The sequence below is a fragment of the Geotrypetes seraphini genome, chromosome 3 (genome assembly GCF_902459505.1).
Source record: "Geotrypetes seraphini chromosome 3, aGeoSer1.1, whole genome shotgun sequence".
NCBI classification, from domain to species: domain Eukaryota; kingdom Metazoa; phylum Chordata; class Amphibia; order Gymnophiona; family Dermophiidae; genus Geotrypetes; species Geotrypetes seraphini.
The window spans coordinates 129,642,143-129,668,243 of NC_047086.1; the positions used below are offsets into that span (position 1 = coordinate 129,642,143).

The window sequence follows — 26,101 nt, forward strand, 5'->3', positions numbered from 1 at the left end:
CCTTTTATGCTGTGGCATATTTTGGGAGCAGGCTAGCAAGTGCTGCTGGCCAGCTGCTGCAGCAGAGGTAAAAAGGGAGAGGGATGCGGAAAGCGTTAATCTGTTGGCACTTGAAGCTGCCGTTTTAAAGTTCTTCTTTCTCTTTTCTTCTACTAAGTTGACCTTCTTTAACGCCACATTCGTCTGCAGACTGGCATCTCCAGATAGCTGTTTATGCATGGGAAGGAGCCTGAAACACTCGCTTTTCTCCCCTCTTGCAACTGTCTGGGGACAGGATGGAGAGAGAACAAGCGACTGATTCAGGCGCAAGGAAGAATGGGAGGGAGCTTGATTAGCATACCCACTTCCCCCTCTCCTACGCCCCGCCCCCATCCGTGGGGAAGTCGATCTCAGCCTAGCCTCAATGAACCTTTGCTACTTCTTCATTCATAGCCTTTTCCTTTGCCCCCTCCCTTCCCAAGTGGCGCCTTGGTAAAAACCATATAGAGAGCGAGCTGAACAAGACAGGGTTTAGGAAAGAAAAGAGCTTCACAAAGCCTAGACCGAGGCTGGCTCAGCAGCGGAATCAGCAATGTATGGTAAGAGAGCAGAGCACCTTCCTTTCAAAGCACGCCCTTTAGGAATATGGCATTTTACGTGGATGACAGACCTGGAGAGGGGGGGGGGGTTAACATTTACAGCACCCCCCTTCCCCCCCCCCAAAAAAAACACCCAAAACAGCAAAGGCAAAACCGTATAAATGATAAGGCTTTCCTAGAAGCGGGTTTGCCTCAGCTTTTTTTTCTGCATGTTTGGATTTTGTGGTGTGTTTTTTTATTTTTTTTTTTTATTTTAAGAAGCAAGGGTTCCTAGTTGTAAGCAATCGGTTGCTTGCTGCAAGAATCCTATTTATTGGATGCTCACTAATGGAAAAATAATCCGTGTGCGCTTAGTTCCCTGTGAGTGAAAAGTGCGTGGACAGAGCCCAGACCCCCTACACTTCAGCATTTAATAGCATAAAAGCATGCGTTGTAGCTGATATGAAAGATATTGCATTTATTGTGGCGATGGCTCTAGTAGTGATCCATGAGAGAGGTTTGTCGAGATCCAGACTTTCAGGTCGTACTCCAGAAACGCTGTGATCTCCGTTATTTGCTGCATTCTACGGATTGGGGTTTGCTCTATTTAGTGATCATTCTTTGTTGTGATCTACAGTGCATTGGGATAAATGGACGGGAGGAGGTGTGCATTCATGGATTTGCATCAAGTAAACAAGCTGCTGTTCTGTATGAGGCAGATTTCTGAGACTAATCTAGTGGAAAGTCCAGCTTAGATCATGACTAATCATATTTATTTATGAATGAGACCTTGTTGGTTGGGGGGGGGGGGGGGGGAGGAAGAGAAAGTAACTTTCTGCTCCTCTGATCTACATTAAACTAAAATGGGTAACACGTCTTTGCAGTTCAGTTGTATGGAGAACTTCCTATACATTGTACTGCGCTGGGTGACAGGTAAATGACTGATCTGTAGCTGACAGTGAATCAGAGGGTGGTCCACCCAAAGGCACTGACAGTCAAAGCAAAAGAGTGGAGCAACTTGAGCAAGGAATTATAAGACTAAGGGCAAGATTCTCAAAACTTTAACGCAGCCGGTCGCTAAGCAGTTTCCCGGCGGTTTAGCCTGCACGCATTTTAGCGGCGGATTATTTCTGAGGGTAGCGGGGTTTCTAGCACTCTCCGGCAATGGCATGCAAATGGGCTCTTTAACATTGCAAATGGGCTCTTTAACATTGAAATGGATGGATTCTTAAAAATCGCCGAGGCATTTTTTGAAGAGCGGCGTCGGCTTTTGGTGACAAAAAGCAGCGACTGGTCCGGGCGTGCCGTTACAGTGCCAGTACTTGTGTTTTGACTGTGGCTAATGAAAAAAACAAAACTATAGGCTCCTTTTACAAAGGTGCGCTAGTGTTTTTAGCGCACGCACCAGATTAGCGCGCGCTACCCGAAAAACTGCCGCCTGCTCAAGAGGAGGCGGTAGCAGCGCGTGCTATTCTGCGCATTAAGGCCCTAACGCACCTTAGTAAAAGGATCCCTATATCTATATATTTTTAGTGGAGGGTAGTAAAATCACGCTTCTTTTGAGTTTTTGGGAGAAACAGGCATGTTTCATGCGTGCTTGTTAAAAGCCAACGTTTCTTCTTGAGCACATGTATGATACCCTTGTCTTGATTAAATTTTACATTAGCAACAAATTACAAGATTTACTTGAATTATGGTAGTTTTTTGGAGAGAAAGGCATATTTTATGCGCGATTGAAAAAAGTCAACATTACTTCTCCCCACCTCTCCCTTACATTCGTCCAATAGCAGGAGAGGTTTGTTTTTATGGCATTTTTCTGCGCATGTGCCCATCAGCGATGGGCACCTGCAGATGTGGGAAATCTTCGCTGCTGTCCGCCAATCTTATTTGCATGCACGATTTTTAAAGAATGTCTCAAGTTTTTAGATTCGGTATCTAAACGGCTGCGTTAGCAGACCGTCGCTTTTTAACGCGGGTTTTTGAAAATCCTTCCCTAGGTGATTACAGGTCACTAGTAAGAAGGTAAGGGGTGAAGTGACGTTGAATTGTTCAACAGGATGGTATGGAGGGAAGTTATTTCAGTAGTGATAGGGTAATAATCCTGTTGTAAGTAGGATTATTGAATCAGTTTGGAGAGTTTCTATTGTGATTATTAAAGTGGAATGATCAGCATGTTTGAAGTAACCATTTGAAGTCCTTTCAACAGCACAGTTTGCTGGTTTTAACAACCAGATATAAACAGTGCATGACATCTTTTCAAAATTTGTGATGTGATGTGATAAGTCTTAATTTACTTTTTTGGACTCCAGCATTGATACCAGATGACTATCTTAGGGCTCCTTTTACTAAGGTGCGTTAGGGCCTTAACGTGCGGAATAGCGTGCGCTAAATTGCCCCATCCGCTAGACCTTAACACCAGCATTGAGCTGGCATTATTTTAGAAGCCTACCATACGGTTTAGCGCACGGTAATTATGTGCGTGCGCTAAAAACGCTAGCGCATGTTAGTAAAAAGGAGCCCTTAAGTCTGTTTTTATCTTTCTTACATAATTTTTGCTTTCCTTTCTTTTTGGAATTAATATGTACATATGTATTACAATAGCTTGATTTCTATTCTCAAAATTTTAGTTTGCACATCAAGAACATCTGTGGTATTTATGTCATTGTCGTATTAACACATTTCTCCTAAGCCTTGAAGTGCGATTATCAGGTTTCATCAAATTTTACGCCAGCAAGGCTGTAGCTGAAGAAAATTGGAATAGCCTAGAAAACAAGGGGAACATTATAGAGAATGATCCGTAGTGGTGTAGGTCTGAGAAAAATGATTAATGTAAGCGAACACTTAGGGGCAGATTCTATAATGGAGTCCCGATTGTAGGCAGCGTAGGCATTCTACCGCTGTCTAACCAGCCAATCGGGAAGCATGTTTTCTAAAAAACAAAACAAAACACAACAACCTGAGGGATCCTGTCTACGCTATAGGCATCTGTTGTGGTGCAGGGAGATGCATCGGGACACTTAAGCTTGCCCAAGGTCCCCAGCACCCCCTCAGAAATTACCCAGCAGGAAAAATACCCACTTCCTCTTGCTGCCACCCCCTGAACCCCCCCAGAGCCTCTCAAAACAGAACCCGATGACGCCCTCCCAGGGCTGCAGGACCCCTGCACCCCTAACCCTACCCCCAAACTCCTCCCCTGTACCTTATATCTGAAGGTCTGGTCAGAGGAATGCTCACACCCTCCGGCCGACAGGCCCGCCACTCCAAAATGGCAGGCCTTCCCTTCCCAGTGCATTCTGGGATGCACTGGGAAGGGGCTTAAGGCTCTGATTGGCTCAGATGCCTAATGTCCCCCCTCTTAGGAGGGTCCTTAGACACATGGGCCAACTGGAGTCTTAGGCCACTCCCACTGCAGAATGCACTGGGAAGGTGAAGCCCGTCATTTTGGGGTGGCGAGTCTGCCAGTTGGAGGGTGTGAGCATCCTTCCAGCTGGACCTTCAGATATAAGGTATAGGGATGGGGGTAAGTTTAGGGGTGCGGGGTGGAGGGCCTGCAGCCCTGGGAGGGCGTTGGTGGGGGTTCCATTTTGAGAGGTATTGGAGGGGGGGTCCCGAGGGGGGTGGCAGCAGGAGAGAGTGGGCATCCCTCCTGCCGGGAGACTTTGTGTGTGGGGGGGAAGGGGTGGTTCCTGCTGTAGTCACTCAAGTGATCGTCGCAGGGTAATTCCCTTGCTGCGATCAGCTGATGACAAGGGATCCCTTGGCAATTCCCTAACCTGTGCCTGTGACATGGGCACTGGTTAAAGAATCGGGCTCGTTTGGCAGGGTTAGGCATTGAATAGCAAGGGCTACATAAATATAAGGAAGCTGCCATGGCTTTTGTAGATCCCAACTGATATTCTATCATAATCCGCATAAAACACTTATGTGGGCCTCATGTGAATATCACACAAGATGTTCTCTTAGGGTTACCAGACGTCCAGAAAAACCCAGACATGTGCTCTTTTTAGAGGACTGTCCATGGTCCTGGACTGACTTTCAAAAACCCAGCAGTTTGTTTGGATTTTGGAAAACCTAGATGAGCTCCAGCCCCATCTGGAGGACATCTGTGCAGATGATGTCACACATATTCGCACATGCTCCAAGCCCTCCAGACATGGCCGGAGCTTGTCAAGGAAGAAGAGAGGAGGTTTGTGGGGGCAGGGCTGGAGGCTGAACTGGGAGGGGCTGGGGCAGAATGGGGAGGAGCCGAAGGCGGAACAGTGTGGAGTCATGTGTCTTGATTTTTGCAGCCTGAAAAATGGTAACCCTATGTTCTCTGCTCCTCTGAATCCTCTCTCCCTCTCCTATGAGCCATCCCCCCTCCTTCTCATTCAGCATGTATTTAAAGGTTGACTGTAGCCACTACCTATCCCCACCCCTGTAGCCCCCCTCCCTTGGCTCTTGTAAATATCTGATGATCCAGTGAGGTCCTATGGGAAGGGGTGACACCCATTCACTCATGCTCGTCGTGGCAGCTATTGTAAAATGGCTGTTACAAATTCTAGAGGCAGTCTCACAAGAGTCACCTTTATGCCTGCTGTTGACGTGGGTACCTCTAATTGTTGGTGTATAAATCCTGGATATGTCCATTGTCCTTTTGTTGTTCGGTGTGTAAATCCTGCTTTATGCTAGTGTTCTCTGACGGAATCTGTGTGCCCAGATACAATTATAGAATTAGTGTTTAGCAAGCTGCATCATGGAGCCTAACTTTTGCTGCTCTTTATAGAATTGTCCATAGCCACAGGGAGGCCTTGGTGCATGGCCCCTTCCCTCCCTCCCCCCAAACTACAGCACCCTGAATGGCTAGCAGGAATTCCCAAGCCCCACCAGCCAAAGAGTTCCACAACCTGAATCTCTTCATACATATGAACTGAGCATGCACAAGGAGTGCTGGTGCTGGCAGTTGGAAAGCATGGCACCAACTTCTTTGAAATGGGGAGGTTCAGGTTGTGGAGCTCTGCATCTGGTGGGGCTTGGGCATCCCTACCTGCAAAGGTAAAATGTGTAATAGAGGGAGGGGAGAAAGCAGAGAGGATTGGGTGGCCCTCCCAGTTAACCCGAGGGCCCCTTCAAAAATGGGCTGCTGCTGGCTACATCCTTGCTGTATGTGCGCAAAACAAATGATTTTCCCATTCACAGTAATACAGTGGTGCCTCACACAACGAACTTAATCCGTTCCAGGAGCAAGTTTGTTATGTGAAACGTTCGTTGTGTGAAACGCGTTTTCCCATAAGAATACATTTAAAACACAATAATTCGTTCTGCAGCCCTACATTTCCCTCCCTCCACCTCACCTTGTATGCGGAGTCTGCCGGCCCTCTCCCTCACCCAGCCGCACGCTTCCAGAAAGCTGTGCACGCGCAGCTGCTGGAGTTGGTCAATGTTCTACTCTCCTGCAACTTCCGGTTTCCGGTTGCGTCAGAGGAGAAGATTGAGCAACAGAGCATGCGCGCGTGCGCTGCTCCCTGAAAGCGTGCGGCTGGCCGAGAAAGAGGGCCGGAGAACTCGGCATCCAGGGTAAGGTGGAGGGAGATGATGGAACAGTATTTCATGGTACAGTATTACTATTTGTTAAAAAGGAAATAATCTTTTGATGTTTTCTGGATTTTTTTTTCGTTAGCTTAAACATGGCTTAACTTGCTGTAAATGGGTCAGGTCTCGTAAGATAGGACCAGAGAATCGGGTCTGGGTAAAACCAGGATTTGCAGGATCTCCAGGATCCTCATGGACTTGTATTGAGATCCTGGTAATATTGCAGGATTTCACGAATTTTCCAGGACCCTGGTCCACCTTAACAGCAGACCTCCTCTTTTTTTGATTGCCACAGCTGCTGCTCTGCATTTACTGGAGTCCCCTACACGCCGTCTTCTCCTTCTCTGCATGGGTGCTGCTGTTCCCGGCTTCGGCGAGAGTAGTTCCGCCCCCCCCCGGGCCCCTCGGGCGACTTCGTTGTGTGAAACGAAGTTCGTTGTGGGGAGCACGACAAAAAGTTCGTTGTGCGCAGCGTTCGCTGTGCGAGGCGTCCGTTATGCGAGGCACCACTGTATCTTTCAACATGTAAGCCATATAATAGTGATTATTCCAGCACATGTCCATGTTTTTTTCATTGGTTATCACTGGACTACTGGCCAGCTCTGAACCGGCCTTTATTCACAAATTATTAATCCCTTATTCCTCCAATAGAACCCTAAGATCAGACCAACAGCATTTACTAATGATTCCCTCGTTAAAAATAATAAATACGCGCCGTCAGTACATTTTCTCAGTGACAGCTCCCCAAACTTGGAATTCTCTCCCCATCTATTTACGTGAAGAAATCAATCTAGACAAATTTAAAAATAAATTAAAAACTTTCTTATTTAACGATGCTTTTGTAATCTAATACCATTGGTTCCTTTTAATCAATATTCAACAAAATTTTGGACCTAACTGTCTTTTCTCTTCACATTCAACTACGTTTCATCCCATCCTTTTGTGTTTTCCATTTTTGGCTTCCCACTCTGCTCAATTACATTGTAACTTCTTCCCCTACCTTCCTTTTGTTTCCAGTTTGTCTAGTTATTGTCTGTGTCTAGTCAGTTTTTAATTGTTTTAAAATTTCTTTTATTCTGTAACTTTTATCCATGTGTAAATCGCCTTGAATATTGACAAGGCGATTAATCAAATAAATATTAAACTTGAAACTTGAAACTTGAACCCATTGTAATCATGAAGTCAATTGCTTGTAACATGTGGAAAATGGATTCAGAAGTTAGGAAAGGGGAAAAGGCTGATCAAGAAGTGATGAAGTAAGAATGAGGGTAACTGAATGGAAGGTTCACCACTGTGTGGTTTGGGTGGAACTGGCATTGCCAGTCACTAATTTAAACAGGCTGTAATGATATTTATTGAGAAAAGGTTTCCAGGTTATCAAAATTAGTTTTTTTGCATCATTTTTTTTTTAAAGCAAAAAGTGGAAGAGTTTTCATTTGCTCATGATGATTTAGTCAAATAAACTGTTCTTCATGATGGACTGCTTATTCTCAATTGCATATATGATATAATTTATATATATATAATGGTTATACTTAATAAACCCTTCTTAATACTTGTGAAACACACTTAAATTATCCAAAAAACAGCCTGATTAAAGGACTGGTGATAGTTCGCAAGTTTGTTATATGCTGTGATTTGTTCAAGTAGCAATATAGCAGCGAACACTTGAGATCCTAATAATAATCTCAAAATACATTTATGCTTTTTTGGCTTAAATATCAGCCTGTTTTTTGGATGATTTAAGTATACTTAATAAACTGCATTTGTTCTTAGGCTGATTTGTGATTTGTACAGTCCCTTCCCCCACTTGTTCTCTCTTTTTTGGATCACTTATCATGGGGATATTTACTTTGTTTTTTTGGATTGAAAAAGTTCTTCACCCCATAAACTTTACCATTCCCTTGGGTTTTTGCAGCCCAAATGCATGACCTCTGCATTTCTTAGCATAAAATCTTAGCTACCAAATTTCAGACCATTCTTCAAGCTTCACTAGGTCTTTCTTCATGATATTCACACCATTAGGGGTGTCTACTATTGCAGATCTGCAAAGAGGCAAATCTTACTTGACAGCCCTTCAGCAATGTCACTTATAAAAACGTTAAAAAGAGCAGGCCCAGAAATTGAACCTTGAGGCACACAACTGGTAACATCCCTTTCCTCAGACCACTATCCTCTGTTGCCTTGCACTCAACCAGTTCCTGACCCAGTTTATCACTTTAAGGCTCATACAGAGGGCACTCAGTTTATGTATTGGATACCTACCTGTGTGGAACACTGTTAAAGGCTTTGCTAAAATCTAAATATACAACATCTAGTGCACTCCCTCTATCCAATTCTCTTGTCATCATTACATTACATTACATTAGTGATTTCTATTCCGCTTGTGCCTTGCGGTTCTAGGATTACAAATTAGAAGACTGGACATTTTCAGTAGCATTGCAGTACATAGAATCAAGAATGTGTCAAGTTACAATTGTTAGTCTGGACATTTCCAGGAGAAATTGAAAGCAGATAGTAGATAGTGATAGGTTGTTTTGATGAATAGAAATAATACAGTCAGGATTCAGAGGTGTTGCTGTGGTGGTGGTGGTGGTGGTGGTCATGAGAGTATTTTCTAATACTATTGTGAGGTTATGATGATGGGAAGTGTTTTTTGAAGAGATGAGTTTTGATTTCTTTTCGGAATACTTTAATGTCTATTGATTTGGTCAGTAGATTGGAGATGGTAGTATCGATCTTTGCTGCCTGTGTCGCTAAAAGGCTGTCATATAGTTTCTTTCGTCGTGTTCCATTGAGAGGGGGGTAAATGAATAGGTTAAAGAAATTGAGAAGATATCCTCCCCCACCTCGATACGGCGCGTGAGGTACTTGAATGTCTCGATCATGTCCCCCCTCTCCCTGCGTTCCTCTAGGGAGTAGAGCTGCAATTTATTCAGCCGTTCCTCATACGGGAGATCCCTGAGCCCCGTGACCATCCGTGTGGCCATTCGCTGGACTGATTCAAGTCTCAGCACATCTTTGCGGTAATGTGGTCTCCAGAATTGTACACAGTATTCCAGATGGGGTCTCACCATGGACCTATATAATGGCATTATGACTTCGGGCTTAAGGCTAACGAAACTCCTTCGTATGCAACCCATGATTTGTCTGGCTTTAGATGAAGCTTTCTCCACCTGAGTTGCAGTCTTCATGTCCTCACTGATGATTACCCCTAAGTCTCGTTCTGCTACAGTTCTCTCTAGGATCTCACCATTAAGAGTGTAAGTCTTACATGGATTTTTATTGCCAAGGTGTATGACCTTGCATTTTTTGGCATTGAAGTTTAGTTGCCAGGTCCTGGACCAATTCTCCAGTAGGAGGAGGTCGTGTGCCATACTATCGGTCTTGGATTTGTTGTCAGGTCCTGTTGTGTTCTTGTCCACTATATTGCATAATTTGGCGTCATCGGCGAATAACATTAATTTACCCTGAAGCCCCTCAGCCAAGTCCCTTATGAAGATGTTGAACAAGATTGGGCCCAAGACCGAGCCCTGTGGCACTCCACTTATCACCTCTGTCGTTTCGGAGGGGGAGCCATTCACCACCACCCTCTGAAGTGCAATCACTTGTACTAGGACTTGTAGACTACTGCAACAGCCTTTATCTACCCTGCCCCGCTTACATGACCAAACAATTACAGACAGTACAGAACACAGCACTCAGACTTATCTACTCGCTAGGAAAATACGATCACATCACTAATGCCTATCTCGACTCACACTGGCTACCGATACAAGCAAGAACTCAATTCAAACTATACTGTTTATTATTCAAAGCACTAAACGGAACAGCACCTCTCTACCTAAACAGCCGCCTAACCCGAAACCTCTCAACTAGAGTAAGGAGAACCCAGACTCCATTCACCTACCCCTCACTCAAAGGCACAAAATGCAAAAAGCTATATGACAACCTACTTGCTACACAGGCCGCGAAAATTGACCCCACCATATCCAAGCTGCTGACCACAACTACGGACTACAAAGCGTTTCGAAAAGATATAAAAACCATACTATTCAAAAAACACATCCCAATATTATAATCTACCATCATCCTCTCTCCCTTCATAACCTACTGCAACTCACAACCAACTGCAACTTCGTCCCCATAGGCAACATCTAATCTAGCTGCATCGGGCGTAAAGCCAATTCATATCTAGAAACACAGTCTCCCCAAATACCGAAAAAATCAGATATAGCAACCTAGGAACAGACGATTTTTTGGTAACATAAGATTATGCGTTGTAATATTATGTAAAGTAACATAAGGTTATGCGTTGTAATATAACATAAGGTTATGCTTTGTAATATCATGTAATGTAAGTTATGCAATGTACTGGAATAATAAGGTAAAATAACATAAAATAACTCTACGTAAAGTCTTGTAAAGTTATGTAAGATAAATTATGTAAGATAAATTATGTAAACTTAATGCAAGTTATGCAAGCACGGTAAGGACAATGTAAAGTAACACAAAGTAACTCCACGTAAAGTTATGTAAAGTTATGTACTTAAAGTTATGTAAAGTTATGTACGAAAAGTTAAGTAAAGTTAGGTTTGCAAAGTTTGTAAAGTTATACAAATAATTGTATTGTCATCGCCTGGAAATGTCCAGCCATCTTCTAATGTAATCCGCTTAGAACCGCAAGGCACAAGCGGAATAGAAATCACTAATGTAATGTAATGTAATGTAAGTCTACCTCCTAGCCAGTCCCCCACCCATGTAGTCAAGGTATCTCCCAAACCTATAGAGCTCATCTTGCTCAACAACCTGCGGTGTGGCACGCTATCGAATGCTTTGCTGAAATCTAAGTACACGACATCCAGGGACTCCCCATTATCCAGCTTCCTCGTCACCCAGTCAAAGAAGCTGATCAGGTTGGATTGACAGGACCTCCCCTTTGTAAACCCATGTTGACGGGGATCTCGCAGATTCCCCTTGTTAAGGACCGTATCCAATTGGTGTTTGATTAGAGTTTCCATTAGTTTGCTTACTATTGATGTGAGACTCACTGGTCTGTAGTTTGTAGCTTCCGTCCTGCTTCCTTTTTTGTGGAGTGGAATGACATTAGCCGTTTTCCAGTCTAGCGGGACTTTTCCTTTGCTAAGGGAGAGATTGAAGAGTGTTGATAGTGGTTTCGCCAAGGTGTCTCTTAACTCCCTGAGTACTCTGGGGTGTATGTTGTCTGGCCCCATAGCTTTGTGAACCTTGAGTTTGGATAGTTCACTGTAGACACTACTGGGCGTAAACTCGAAGCTGCAAAACGGGTCTATCGAGCTATCCCCTGTTGGTAGCTGAGAGCCAGATCCCTGCGCCTCACGGGTGAAAACTGAGCAAAAGTATTCATTTAACAGTTTAGCCTTCTCGGAGTCCGATTCTACATAGTTCCCGTCCGGTTTCCTAAGGCGTACTATCCCTCCTGTGTTCCTGTTTCTATCACTAATATACCTAAAGAATGCTTTATCGCCCTTTTTGATATTCTTTGCTAGATTCTCCTCCGCCTGCAATTTGGCCTCTCTGACTGCTGTTTTGACGGTTCTTGACTTGGCCAGATAGTCTTCCCTGGAGCCCTGCTTCCCTGAATGTTTGAAGGAGATGAATGCTCTTTTCTTCTCTTTTATGAGGTTGGAGACCTCCGTAGAGAACCACTGTGGTTTGTTTTTTCTTCGTCGTTTACTTACAGATTTAATAAATCGGTTTGTTGCTTCGTGTATGGTAGCTTTCAGTGTTGACCACAATTCCTCTACATTATCAGTCTCTGCTTGGTTTTGCAGCGACTGATGGATGAATTCCCCCATGTCCTCGAAGTTGGTGTCCTTGAAGCTGAGGACCTTAGTTAATGTGTTGGATTTGGTGAAACCTTTTCTGAGGTTAAACCATACCATGTTGTGGTCACTGGATGACAGCGTGTCTCCCACAGAGACATCTGTGACACTTTCTCCGTTGGTAAGTATTAGGTCTAGAATCGCCTGATCCCTAGTTGGCTCCAAAACCATTTGCTTGAGTCTTGCTCCCTTTATAGAGTTTAATAGCCTTCTGCTGCTGCCGGTCGCAGAGGAAAGTGTGTTCCAATTCACGTCAGGCATATTGAAGTCACCCATCAATACTGTGTCCCCACGCAAGGTGATATTCTCTATGTCCTCGATTAATTCCATATCAAGGTCTTCCTGTTGCCATGGAGGTCTGTATACTATGCCAAGGTACAGGCATTTGTCCTTTCCCCTGGCCAAATTTACCCAAAGGGATTCCCCTGTGTACCTAACATCTGTGATTCTGGTAACTTTGATGTCATCTTTGGCATATAGTGCTACCCCTCCTCCCATTTTGCCCTCCCTGTCTCGGCGGAACAAATTGTAACCCGGTATGACCATGTCCCACCTGTGGGAGTCCGTAAGCCAGGTTTCGGATATCGCCACCACATCTAGGTCGGCGCCCCTCATTTCTGTCTCCAATTCCAGAATCTTGTTGCCCAAAACTGTGGGCATTGACGTACATAGCCTTCCAAATCCTAGGTTTGTTATGGCTATCTAGTGATATTCCCGATTGAGCTCCATCGGCTCCTTTGGTATTGTTTGCAATGTGTGTATTCTCCTTAGACCCTGAAACACAGTGTGAACTTACCCCGGACTCGAAAATGTCAGTATCCCCCCGAACACGGAAATGTGAGCACCCCCCCCAGATCCATGATTGCTATGTGTATATACCTCAGATCCTGAATGGTATTTGCAGTTTACTTCATTAGATAGGTTATTAGTGCCCGTACCCTCCCCCAACTTACCTAGTTTAAAGCCCTATGGAGTAGGCGGGCTAATCGGTGTCCAAAGACATTCTTCCCTCTGCTGGACAGGTGCAACCCATCTGGTCCCTGTAGTCCTTGTAGTGCCTCTCCGTGGTTCAGGAACCCGAAGTTCATCTCCTTGCACCATCCTTGCAGCCAGTCGTTTGCCTTCTGGATCCGATTCTCTCTGGCTCTTCCCTTGCCCCTTACTGGAAGGATCGAGGAGAACACAACCTGCGCATCCAACCTCCTCAGCTTCTCACCCAGGGCACCAAAGTCCTCAGGTATCCTCTCCGGGGTACTCCTGGCGGTATCGTTGGTTCCGACATGGATAAGAAGCATGGGGAAGTGGTCCTGGGGCTTGATGAGACTGTCCAAGCAGGCGGTTACATCCCGGATCCTGGCTCCTGGCAAACAGCAAACCTCTCTCGATTGAATATCTGGTCTGCAGATTGGGCCCTCCGTGCCCCTCAGCATTGAATCCCCAATTACCACCACTCTACGCTTCTTAGGGGAGGGCCGTACTGATGTCTCTGGGACCGGAACCTCCTGCTGGATATCTTCCTGTTCCTCATTGTCAGGTCTTCCCTGAAGCAGCTGGAATCTGTTCCTCAATGGGATTTGCAGGGTTGATGTAGAACTACCCTGTGTGTGAGAAAAAGAGACAGTATATGAGGAAGGTTTTTTGTGTTTGTCTGTGGAGGAGGTTACCAGCTGCCAGGAGTCAGCGTCGTCAGCCTCCTCCTGAATTCCAATTGTTGGTCCCAATGAAGCAGGAATGGTGGTTTTGGGCGTCCCGAGGATGGTCCTGCCAGGTTCCTGTACGGTGATCTGGGACAGTTCCTGGATGACTTCATCGATGTAGGCCTCGTCATCCCGGATACTTCTTAAGCGCATGACCTCCTCTCTCAAGCTATTCAGTTCTTGTAAAAGTTTGTTCTCTAGTTGATCCGTCGTTTCTGTCTGCGTAGAAACTGTAGCCATTTTTGTGGGGATGGCCTCGGTCTGTATAGATACCTCTGTGCTCTGTCCCAGCTCTCCCTCTGTTTCTGTGGCCACCCCCTCGATCCCTTTGGTGACTGGACCGCCTACCTTGATTGTAGTCCTGTTGCTTCTGGTTCTACCTGCCATTTTTTTTTTTTTTTTAAAGATATTTGTAAGTTATTTAATCGGGTATTCGTTAGTTGTCAGACAGTTGAAGGTTAGAAGGATGAAGGGTGTCAGCTAATTGTTAGTTATACTGCCTGTTTATTAGTTTGCAAGTTTGAGGATAGGGTGACTGCTGGTAAGAAGAAATTAGAAATTAAGCAGCAAGTTTAAGAAAGTTTAAGAAAGTTAGTGATAGAAAGCAGCAAGTTTAAGAAAGTTAGTGATAGAAGGTTATAGAGGGGCTGGGATAGCTTAAAAGCTGGGTTTAAGGTTAATTAGCTAGTTATCAGTGAAGGTGATTGTACTCTGCCTTGTTGTGTATTCGGATCCTACGTTGGCAGTTTTCTGGAGCCCCTCCTAGAGGTCCTTCTCGAGGCCCTTCGCAAAGGCGCTCTCGCTAAGGCGAGCGCCTTTGCCGCTCGCCTTCGCCGCGCGCTGAACGGCTGCGCGCCGTTAGTCGCCCCCTTTTATGGGGGATCTCGGCTGTGACGTCGGGGGTGGGCGGAGCTACCACCCGCCTCTGTCCGCTCCCTTTGCCGCTTCTCCTGCCTTCTCCGCTCCTCTCCGCCCCTTGTACCGCCTCCTCCGACTCTCCTGCGCTTCTCCTGCCCTGCACCTGGACTCAAGCACACACACACAGCACCTCTGATCCTCCGATCCTCTCCGCTCTCAGCTCCCCATGTGCTTGTGTCCAGAAGGCTGGTTCAGCGATGTTAAACACTAATATCTGTTATTTTTTATAATTTTTAAATGTCACCCCTTCCCCCCCGATAGTATTTTTCCCCAGATAGCAAGTGATATGTATACCAAGTTTAGTTGAAATCTCTCCATGCGTTTCAGAGTTATGCTGAGTATTCATCTCAGTGAGCCCTAAAACACTATGGGCAGTGGCGTACCTAGGGTATGTGGCACCCGGGGCCCATCATTTTTTGACACCCTCCCCATGTAAAAAAATATTTTTTGTAATGACCATGAAACGGAATAAATGGTCAGAATAGAAACAGGCAGTGAAAATTTTCTTATATTCCAAACATAACATAACATAAATTATGTCTGAATTGTCATGACATCAGAAGTACATATGGAGTAGTTGCAGGTGATGCTTGGGACAGTTCTGATTGTGTTAGTTCGGTTTTATGTGTTTTTTGAATAGAAGGGTTTTTATTTCTTTTTGAAGGTTTTGCAGTCTGTGGTCGATGTCAATTGGTTGTAGAGTTGGGGGTCGAGTGTTGCAGCTCGAATGGCTAGGAGGTTGTCGAATAGTTTTTTTCTTTTGACGTTTTTGGTTGGAGGGTGTGTGAATGGTGCGTGAGTTCTCCTATGTCTGTTTGAAGTGGATTGAATTATTTAGCTGAAGAAATTAGTTACCCCCTCATCCCACACACATTAATTCTCTTCCATTTTTGTTCCCATTATAAAAAACACTGATAAATTCCCAGAAAAAAAATACATTAAAATAAGAAGTGAAAACAAAGGCCCCTACAGATGAGAACATAACATAAGAATAGCCTAACTGGGTCAGACCAATGGTCCATCATGCCCAGTAGCCCATTCTCATGGTAGCCAATCCAGAATACTAATACCTGGTCAAAACCCAAAGAGTAGCAACATTCCATGCTACCGATCCAGGGCAAGCAGACACTTCCCCCATGTCTTAATAACAGATTATGGACTTTTCCTCCAGGAATTTGTCCAAATCTTTCTTAAAACCAGCTACACTATCTGCTTTTACCATAACTTCTGGCCACTTCATTTTTAAGTTTAGATCTTTCCTTTCAAACAGAGACCTTGCTAGATGTCAAATACAGCACAAGGTAACTTCACATGGACTTAGCTGTGCAGGAAATGTGAATCTCCTCATACACCCACCATATAGTGCAAAAATGTGCAAAGGTCTGTTTTTTTTTTTCGATCACTACATAGCCTAATGCCACACAAACAGCGCTGTTACAAACATATTCTGTAGGTCAACAAAGGATAACAAAGTTTCCTTCCTTGGACCAGAAGGAGATACTGATAAACCACTGGAAGAGATCCCAACACAACACCCAAAGACCCACTCAGTGTGTGAACCAGTTGAGTGGAGTGGACTAACTGGGGGGGTGGAAATGGGCCCAGAGTTTGCTCAGCAGAATTTCCCAGACCACCTCTTCCTCTCAACACATTGACACGCTGCCACCACCACCACTAGAAACACCTCACTGGGTAGGCCAGCTATGCTATAAACTTTATAAAACACATTATTATATTTTCTTATAAAGCACATATTTTAACTGAACTCTCTGACATCCTCAGCCTTTCCATTCACAAAAATAGAAGGAAGAAAAGTTCCCATTTCCTGCTGTTTCATGTCCCCGGCCTATACAATATTTTTTTTCTGCAGACCCTTCAAAAGTCTGACCAAATCCTCGTTTCACTTGCATTATAAAGTACTGAGGATGCCATCTCTCCCCAATCCCAGGTCCTAAAGTCTAAGACAGTAGCGCAAACTAATGCTGCCAGATTCAGGAAAAAAAATTTCGATTCGATTCAGCCTATTGAATTGGTTTTTCAATTCGATTTTCCTGCCCAGTTGGGTGATTTTTTTCAAAACTCCTGGTGGGTTTTATAGCTTTTTCACCCCCTTTGGCTTCTCCTAACCACACTGGCGCTGTGGTGTAAATAAAATAAAGAAACAAAAAGGACTTTTCTTCTCTCTGTTAAATCCTAGCTCACGTTTGCAGTCCAACACCAGCTCTGTCAGGATACACATTTCAAATCTGACATATTATAATCACAAAACAGAAAATAAAATTAATTTTTCTACCTTTTGTTGTCTGGTTATATTTCAAATCTTGTTGGTCCAAGGCTCTGGTTTTCTTCTGATAACTTGCTTGCCAGGGTCTCCTTCTTTCTTCTTTCTGCGTGCTAACCATCCATCTGCCAACTCTGTCCTCCCTTTCCATTTCCCTTCCCTCCCCAGGAAGTCTGGTATCTTTCCTTTTTTTCATCTCCCTCCACAGATCCACCTTTTCTTAACTACCCTTTCATCCGGCATCTCTCCCTCCTTCCCCACCACCCCAGAGTCCACCATCTCTCCCTTTCTTTTCCCAATTACCCTCCTATCCAGTATCTCTATCCCTCCTCCACACCATCCCTTGTGTCCAATTTCTCTCCCTTTCAGTTCCTTCCCTCCCTAAATCCCATGGTCCATCATTTCTCTCCCTCTCCTCTATTTTCAGACCCATTATTTCTTCATCCCCCCCCCAAAGTTTGGCATATGCACGTCTCTTTGAACACCCCCCTTCCCTCCGTGTACTTCTAAACCAGGGTCCCCCCCAAAGGCCTGTCCCCCCTTAAAGGTCTGCCTGTCCCCCCTTGAAGGCCTGCACCCCCCTTGAAGGCCTGTCCCACCCCCTTGTAGGCCTGTCCCCCCCCTTGAAGGCCTGTCCCTCCCCCTTGTAGGCCTGTCCCCCCACCTTGAAGACCTGCCTGCCTGTCCCCCCCCTTGAAGGCCTGTCCCCCCCTTTGAAGGTCTGCACCCACCGAAGGCCTGCACCCCCCTGAAGGCCTGTCCCCCCTTGAAGGCCTGTCCCCCCCCCTTGTAGGCCTGTCCCCCCCTTGTAGGCCTGTCCCCCCCTTGAAGGCCTGCCTGCCTGTCCCCCCCTTGAAGGCCTGTCCCCCACCCTTGAAGGCCTGTCTCCCCCTTGAAGGCCTGCACCCCCCTGAAGGCCTGCACCCCCCCTGAAGGCCTGTCCCACCCCCTTGTAGACCTGCCCACCCCCTTGTAGACCTGTCCCCCCTTGTAGACCTGTCCCCCCTTGAAGGCCTGCCTGCCCCCCCCTTGAAGGCCTGTCCCTCCCACTTGAAAGTCTGCACCCCCCCCGAAGGCCTGTCCCCCCCCTTGAAGGCCTGCCTGCCTGTCACCCCCCCTCCCCCTTGAATGCCTGCCTGCCTGCCCACTCGCCCCCCTGGCCTCCCCGCACCACCTATGAAGCAGCACTACCTATGCTCCCGGCCTTGCCGTTCAGTCCCCACCACCACCACCACCACCCCCGAAGGACCGCTCGCCCCACTGACCTTCCTGCACCACCTATGAAGCAGCCGCAGCAGGATCGTGACGTCAGCTATCCCTGCACTGCTTAGGCGCTGCTTCCTGCGCCGCGTTCCCGCCCCTCCTCTGACGTCAGAGGAGGGGCGGGGACCGCGGCGCAGGAAGCAGCGCCCAAGCAGCTCAGGGATAGCTGACCTCGCGATCCTGCTGCTTGCTGCTTCACAGGTGGTGCAGGAAGGTCAGTGGGGCGAGCGGTCCTTCGGGGGTGTGGGGGGACTGAACGGCAAGGCCGGGAGCACCCCTTCAGGGCTGGCACCCGGGGCGGACCGCCCCTCCCGCCCTCCCCTTGGTACGCCACTGACTATGGGGTTCATAATCGAAAGAGAAAAACATCCAAAAACCGGCCTAAGTCAGCACTTGGACGAACATTTCTCAAAAACGTCCAAGTGCCGATAATAAAAACGGGTTTTGGATGTATTTCTAAATGACCTAGGCCTTCATAGTACCGCTCAACGTCCAAAGCTAAACGGGGTGTTTTGGGAGGTGTGTCAAGAGCAGGAGTTGGGCGGGACATGGGCTGGCTTAGACTTAGTCGTACAGCATTTATAACTGAAAGTTTTACAACAGAGCCTAGACGGAACTTGGACGTTGTGACTTAGACCATGTAAAACATGATCTAAGTCACAAAAACTCACCTAAAGTCAGCTGATAAGCACTGCAGACACATAAAATAGACCCCCACACACTACCCCAGTGATCACCAACCCCCTCCACCCCATAAAAATTTTAATCATAACTTTAAAATTCAGCCTCCAGACCACCTGGCATAGGAAAGCCTAGTCATCCAGCACAGAGGCGGCTTAAGCCATCTTGGGGGTGGGTTAGGGACCCATAGAGAGGAGGACCCATGCCCATAAGCCCCTGTAATCATTGCATTGATACTGAAACATGTGCACTGCCCTATACACCCCAAAACCCTTTTTTACTGGCATATAAGTGGCTCCTGCAACCATAAGAGCTATTGGGGTGGTAGATAAGTGGGTCTAAGGGATTCTGGAGATGGTTTGGGAGGCTCATCATGACCTATAAAGGAGCTGTAGGGAGGAGAAGCCATGGCACCCTTTTTGTGAAGTTCACAGCAGTGCCCTGTAAGGTACACCACTATTTAGGTGCCATGTCTGGGTGTTCAGTCCATCACTTTGCAGACCCCTCCCACGTCCAACAGGGCTTGTTCTAGGCGTTTTGGACTTGGACGGAAATGTGGTTAAAGATAGATGATTTAGTGGCTTGGACAATCAGACCGGCAGGAAATATAATTAAACGATTTTCAAAAGTAAAACAAAAGTTGGATGTATCTTTCGAAAATGTGTCTTACGCTCTTTTTAACTTTGGACGACTTGCGAGATTGACGTAAACAGACTTAGATGTCCCTTTCGATTATGCCCCTCCACGGGTTAGTTAAACAGTAAAATCTGTTGTTTTCGATAATTTTTTACATTTCACCCCCTTCCCATCCCCACAGTGTTTGTTCCCAGATAATATGTAATATGTATACCAAGTTTGGTTGACATTTGTCCATGCGTTTCGGAGTTATGCTGGAACATAACCACACACACAGATACATCTGATTTTATATATAGAGATATAGTCTATCATGCAGTATATAATTCATTACTGGCAAAGTTTTCATGCTGCTTGTTCAGTCTAATCATAAGTATACTTGTTTTAAGAATAATGCATATTTAAAAATATTGGACTTGATATTCAGCCAGCAGTGGGCAGTACGTCAGCTGTCCGCCGCTGGCATTAAACCCAGGTATTCAATGTTGAGTGGTTTCTGGTCAATGGCATGTTTTATAACCACTAAAAAATTATAGCCATGTTTTATAACCACTAAAAAATTAACCGGTTATGATGATATTCAGTGCTAACCACTTAACCTTTTAGCAGTTAAAGATAGAACAGCTATTTGACCACTGAACCTATCTAGTTGGGCACTGAAAATTGGCACCTAACTGGATAAGTCACACAGTATAGCTGGGTATGCACCAGGGCTCTGATTCTATAAATGGTGCCCTAATCGTGGATGCCTAATGAAAATTTACATGGAAATTAATGAATTATTAATGGTTAAATGGTATGGTAATTGACAAGTTGTACCTGTTACAAGATATTGTTTGGCCTTATACCTGATTATATTATTGATCACGTTAAATTTACTGACAGAAAACGTTTCTCTTGGAATTTTAGATTATTTACATTTCCTACTATAAAAGGTTGCATATAGAAAAGATTTTTCCATAGAATTTTATCTTTTCCAGCTGGATCATGGGATAAACCCTTTTTTGTCCTGATAAACTCCAACTCCTATCTTTCTTTTAGAAAAATGCTAAAGACCTACTGTATTTTTCGCACCATAAGACGCACTTTTTTCACCCCCCCAAAAGGGGGTGGAAAGTATGTGCGTCTTATGAAGTGAAGATACAAATTTAAGCCTGCTGCTGCCGCCACTACATATTTTAAACCTCCTGCTGCCGCATATTTTTAAACTACCACCCCTGCCACCACCGCATATTTTAAACCCCCCTGCCACCACCGCTGCATATTTTTAAACCCCCCCCGCCGCAGCATGTTTAAAATAAACCCCACCACTGCTGCAACTTCAATCCCACCTGCCTGCCCGCTTGCACAAATTTCCCGGCCAGAAGCGCAGAGATCAAGAGTAAGCCCTCTGCACTCCTGCCTGGGCCCGCACCAATCTCCGAATGGCTGCAGTCAACTCTCGCGGGACTTGCAAGAACTGACTGCAGCCATTCGGAGACCAGCATGGGCCCAGGCAGGAGCGCGGAGGACTTAGAAACATAGAAACATAGAAGATGACGGCAGAAAAGGGCTACAGCCCATCAAGTCTGCCCACTCTGCTTACCCACCCCCTGTCTATGCCCTAATGACCCAATTTTCTTATCTTGACCCTCGTAGGGATCCCACATGGGTATCCCATTTATTTTTAAAGTCTGGCACGCTGTCTGCCTCAATCACCTGCACTGGAAGCTTGATCAACCACTCTCTCTGTGAAGAAATACTTTCTGGTGTCGCCATGAAATTTTCCGCCCCTGAGTTTGAGCGGGTGCCCTCTTGTGGCCGAGGGTCCCTTGAGAAAGAAAATATCATCTTCCACTTCGACACGTCCCGTGAGGTACTTAAATGTTTCGATCATGTCTCCCCTCTCCCTACGTTCCTCGAGAGTGTAGAGCTGCAATTTGTTCAGTCTCTCTTCATACGAGAGACCCTTGAGCCCCGAGATCATCCTGGTGGCCCTCCGCTGAACTGATTCAATTCTGCGCACATCTTTACTGTAATGTGGCCTCCAGAATTGCACACAGTACTCCAGATGAGGTCTCACCATGACCCTGTACAACGGCATTATGACTTCAGGCTTTCGGCTTGATCCTGCTCTCTGTGCTTCTGGCCTGTGCGCTGCTGGCTGGGAAAGATGGGAGGAATTAAAAAAGGTACCGAGGGGGGATGATTAAAGGTACGGGGGAAGATTAAAAAAGGTACTGGGGGTACGTGGGGGATGTTTTATGGTACTGGGGGGGGGGCTTGTGGTATGGGGGATGATTTAAGGGATATGGAGGATGATTTAAAGTACTGGGGGGCATGTGGTTATATGGGGATGATTTAAGGTACTGGAGGTACGTGGGGGTAGGGGGTATGATTTAAGGTACATGGGAATATGGGGGTATGATTTAAGGTACTGGGAGGTGTGGGGCCTGCCTGCCTGTCTTCCTGTCACTAGGCCACTAGGCCTGCCTGTTGGTTGTGCCCTGCCCTGGCCTACCACTAGACCACCATAGGGGGGGCAGGGGGCAGAGCCTGGCAGGGAGAATTTAGTTCAGAATGTTTTTTTTCTTGTTTTTCTCCTCTAAATCTAGGGTGCAATCTTATGGTCAGGTGCGTCTTATGGAGCGAAAAATATGGTACTTATTTGACAAATTCTTCTGTGTTTGATTATAATACACTGTGCTTGTACAGTCTCTTGCTTGTTGTTAACCTTGTTGAACTGAGAGGTTACTGTGGTATATAAGTGAATTTGTTGTTATATTAAAACCCCATTAAAAACAATTACTTTTATTTTTTTTATAAATCTTTATTGATTTTCCACACCAACAACAATGCCATTAACAATTAGATGTACATATAATGAATCAAGAAAAAGCACATTCATCTTTCAGAAAACATGAACAATCACTTTTGCCCCTCCCCCTCCCGTGACTAAACAAGAATATATGGCGGTACTTGAGAGAGTCCAAAGGAGAGCAACGAAACTGGTAAGAGGGCTGGAACACTGCCCATACGCCGAGAGGTTGGACAGGCTGGGGCTCTTCTCTCTGGAAAAAAGGAGGCTCAGGGGTGATATGATAGAGACCTTCAAGATCATGAGGGGCATGGAGAGGGTGGATAGGGACAAATTCTTCAGGCTGAAGGGGACAACAGGTACGAGGGGACATTCGGAGAAACTGAAGGGAGATAGGTTCAAAACAAATGCAAGGAAGTTTTTCTTCACCCAAAGGGTCGTGGACACTTGGAATGCGCTACCGGAGGAGGTGATCGGGCAGAGTACGGTACAGGGATTCAAACAGAGACTGGACAGATTCCTGGGGGATAAAGGGATCGTGGGATACTGAAAAAGTATAGTGGGATACTGGGATACTGAGAAAGTATAAACCCAACCAGGTCGAGCATGTGCAAGACCGGAGGGCTAGGACTTCGATGGGAAGATAGGACTCATTAGGAAGCCAAGATGGCATGGGGGCCCCTTCTGGTGATTTAGACAGGTCATGACCTGTATGGGCCGCCGCGGGAGCGGATTGCTGGGCTTGATGGACCTATGGTCTGACCGGGCGGAGGCACTGCTTATGTTCTTATGTTCTTATATATATATATATATATTTATATATTCTTTCATTAACCTTTCCCAATCTAACTTCTGTAAAAATCCTAAATAACCCCACCCTCCCCCCTTGAATCTATAGGTTATAACCAGAAATATTAATAATTCATTAAATTATTATTAATAAAATTAGTCAAGGGACCCCATATTAGTTTAAATACCTTAGTATTACCCCTTTGATCATTTATCATTTTTTCCATTCTATAACAGACATAATGAGTGCCACCAGAAACTAAAATTCAAGCGATCAAAGTTTTTCCAATTTCTTGTGACCATTTGGATGGCTATCCTAGTCATAATCCCAGTCTGTTTTTTATGTCTATCTGTTAGTGGCTTAGGGGATAATAATATTCCACAAATTACTGTTTCATAAGATAACAAAATTAGTCTCTAAAATCAAATTAATATGTCCCCAAATTGATCTCCAGAAGGTAAGTATCAAGGGACAGTAAATAATAGATGATCCAGTGTCCCTATGCCCAAATGACAGTGCCAGCATCTATTTGACTTAGAACTATCCAATTTCTGTAACCAAACAGGGGTCCAAAAATTTCTGTGCAACAAGAAAAACCAAGTTTGTCTCATAGATGCTGATGCTGTACATCTCATCCTCCAAGTCCAAATTCGTGGCCATTGAGTAGCAGAAATCTGTTGCTTAATCTCAATGCTCCAAATATCTCCCAGACTTGTTTTTGGTTTCTTATTCATATAGCCAGATATTAGTTTATACCACTGGGCGGCCTGATGCCCTAGGAAATCCGTCTGGAAGCATAGGACGGGCACGCTATACTGATGTTTTAGATTTCGCCAATCAGGGAACCTCTTCTGAATGGCTTGCTTCAACTGCAACCATTTATAAACTTGAGACTTGGCTATGCCAAATGATTGTTGCAGTCGTGAAAAATCATTTGATAAAATATCATCTAGCTTACGTATACCTGCCTGCATCCAATGCTTCCAGAAGATCTTAGACTCGCCAATTTGAATCTTGGAGTTTAGCCGTAAGGATTGACATGTGGATTTCTCTACTGGAATATCTGTTAAGTTGTTAATGAATTTCAAGGTTTTCCAGGTATCAAATAAAATACTATTGTCCTTAGTATATCTGAGAACTTGATACTTAAAACATGACACAATCGCATTGGGGACATGAGTTGCCATTCTAAATAGAATCAATCAGGGAGATGTTCAATGAGCTCAGGAAGGATCCAATGCATACCCTGATGCAGTATATAGGCCTGATGGTACCTATAAAAGTTTGGGAAACCCCACTCGCCTCAATTGGTTTTTGCAAAGATACTAAAGCAATAAGGTTGCACACGGATATTCACACAGTGCCTAGTAATACGTAAGTCAAGATGCCCTTCAATGTTTAATAACACCTACCTGAAAAGTAGGAATGGTTAGGGGTGGATAATAGGCATGGTAAATGTAGGGCTCTTCATAATGACAGGCTTTGCTCTTCCCGGTGCAACCTCTACGACACCTAGCAATTTTAGATTGAGGTCCTTTAGAATTTAAAAGCAATGGCAGGAGGATTAAAAATATATTTAATTTGGTATCTACTAAAGGTAAGATATTTTGTTCAAGGTTTAGAGAGACTTGAAGTAGATGATTATTTGCTTAGATTTGGTGATTTCAATCAGAGGAAGCCTTTTGTCTCTGTTGGGTATTCTAGAGTGTTTATAGAGTGCATAAATTTTTTCCTAACATATAGAGGTGCATTTCGAAAAGTAATTAAGTCAACGTTGTTTGATAAATTTATTTCCTAAATGAGGATATTATCCCAGGACAAGCAGGCAGCATATTCTTAACGCATGGGTGACGTCACTGACGGAGCCCCGGTAAGGACACTTTTAACTATAAAGTTCTAGTTGGCCGCACCGCGCATGCGCGAGTGCCTTCCCGCCCGACAGAGGAGTGCGTGGTCCCCAGTTTCTTCGTTTCCGCGGAGCGAAGAAGACGCATGTGTTTTCAACGGCCGTTGAAAAACTATTTTCTGCCTTCCCACTCGCGTATTTTTTCTTGTTCTTTAATTTTTTTCCTTTGCTTTTATTTCTAAAAAAAAAAAAAACTCGTCCAGTTTTCTTATTTTTTCGGCCCGGCCCCGGCGGGGCCTGTTGCCACCATACAGGCCTCCAGCTTCGATTTTGCGGAGGCCGTGTTTCCCTTCATGCCCCCTCATAGAAACATAGAAACATAGAAATAGACGGCAGATAAGGGCCACGGCCCATCAAGTCTGCCCACTCCAGTGATCCTCGCTATCTATCTTTGCGGATAGATCCCACATGTCTATCCCATCTGGCCTTAAAATCCGCCACACTGGTGGCCTCAATAACCCGAAGTGGAAGACTATTCCAGCGATCAACCACCCTTTCAGTGAAGAAGAACTTCCTAGTGTCACTGTGCAGTTTCCCGCCCCTGATTTTCCACGAATGCCCCCTTGTTGCCGCGGGACCCTTGAAGAAGAAGATGTCTTCTTCCACCTTGATGCGGCCCGTGAGATATTTGAATGTCTCGATCATATCTCCCCTCTCTCGACGCTCCTCGAGTGAGTAGAGCTGCAACCGGGCTTTAAGAAGTGCCAGCGGTGTGCACGCCCGATCTCTCTCACCGACCCGCACAATTGGTGCCAGCAGTGCTTGGGTCCGGAGCATCGGGCTGACACCTGCACCCGCTGTGCGACTCTTAAAAAGCGCACATTGAAAAATAGGCAGATCCAGCAAAATATTCTCTTCGGCACCAGATATGCCATGGAACCTGCCGCGACGTCGACGGCATCTCAAAAGTCGGCACCGACTACTTTGACGACGCCAGATCCTTCTTCGGGGTCGCTGGCCCTAGGTAAGCTGGCTAAGAAGCCTTCCACTTCCCTTGAGCGCCCTCCTGCCACGGTTGCGACGCCGGTCCTTCCGGCACCGCACCGACCCCGCAAACGCTCCGCTCCAATATCGGTGAGTGCCTTGTCATTGGCCTCCTCATCGCCGGAGCGTAGAGCGGCACCTATGGTACCGAAAAAG

At 45.5% G+C, this 26,101-nt stretch overlaps 1 protein-coding gene across 4 annotated transcripts in view; it reads left to right on the forward strand.

The window, feature by feature from the left end:
- The first annotated feature begins 388 nt into the window (after positions 1-388).
- EFR3B (EFR3 homolog B) overlaps positions 389-26,101 on the forward strand; it is a 341,904-nt gene continuing 316,191 nt past the window's right edge. For all 4 annotated transcript variants that reach the window (XM_033939929.1, XM_033939928.1, XM_033939931.1 and 1 more), the window contains exon 1: positions 389-578. Coding sequence is in view for 1 of the 4 variants with exons in the window: in XM_033939930.1 (XP_033795821.1) it covers positions 572-578 (7 nt within the window). In the remaining 3 variants the exon portion in view is untranslated. The remainder of the gene's footprint in view (positions 579-26,101) is intronic.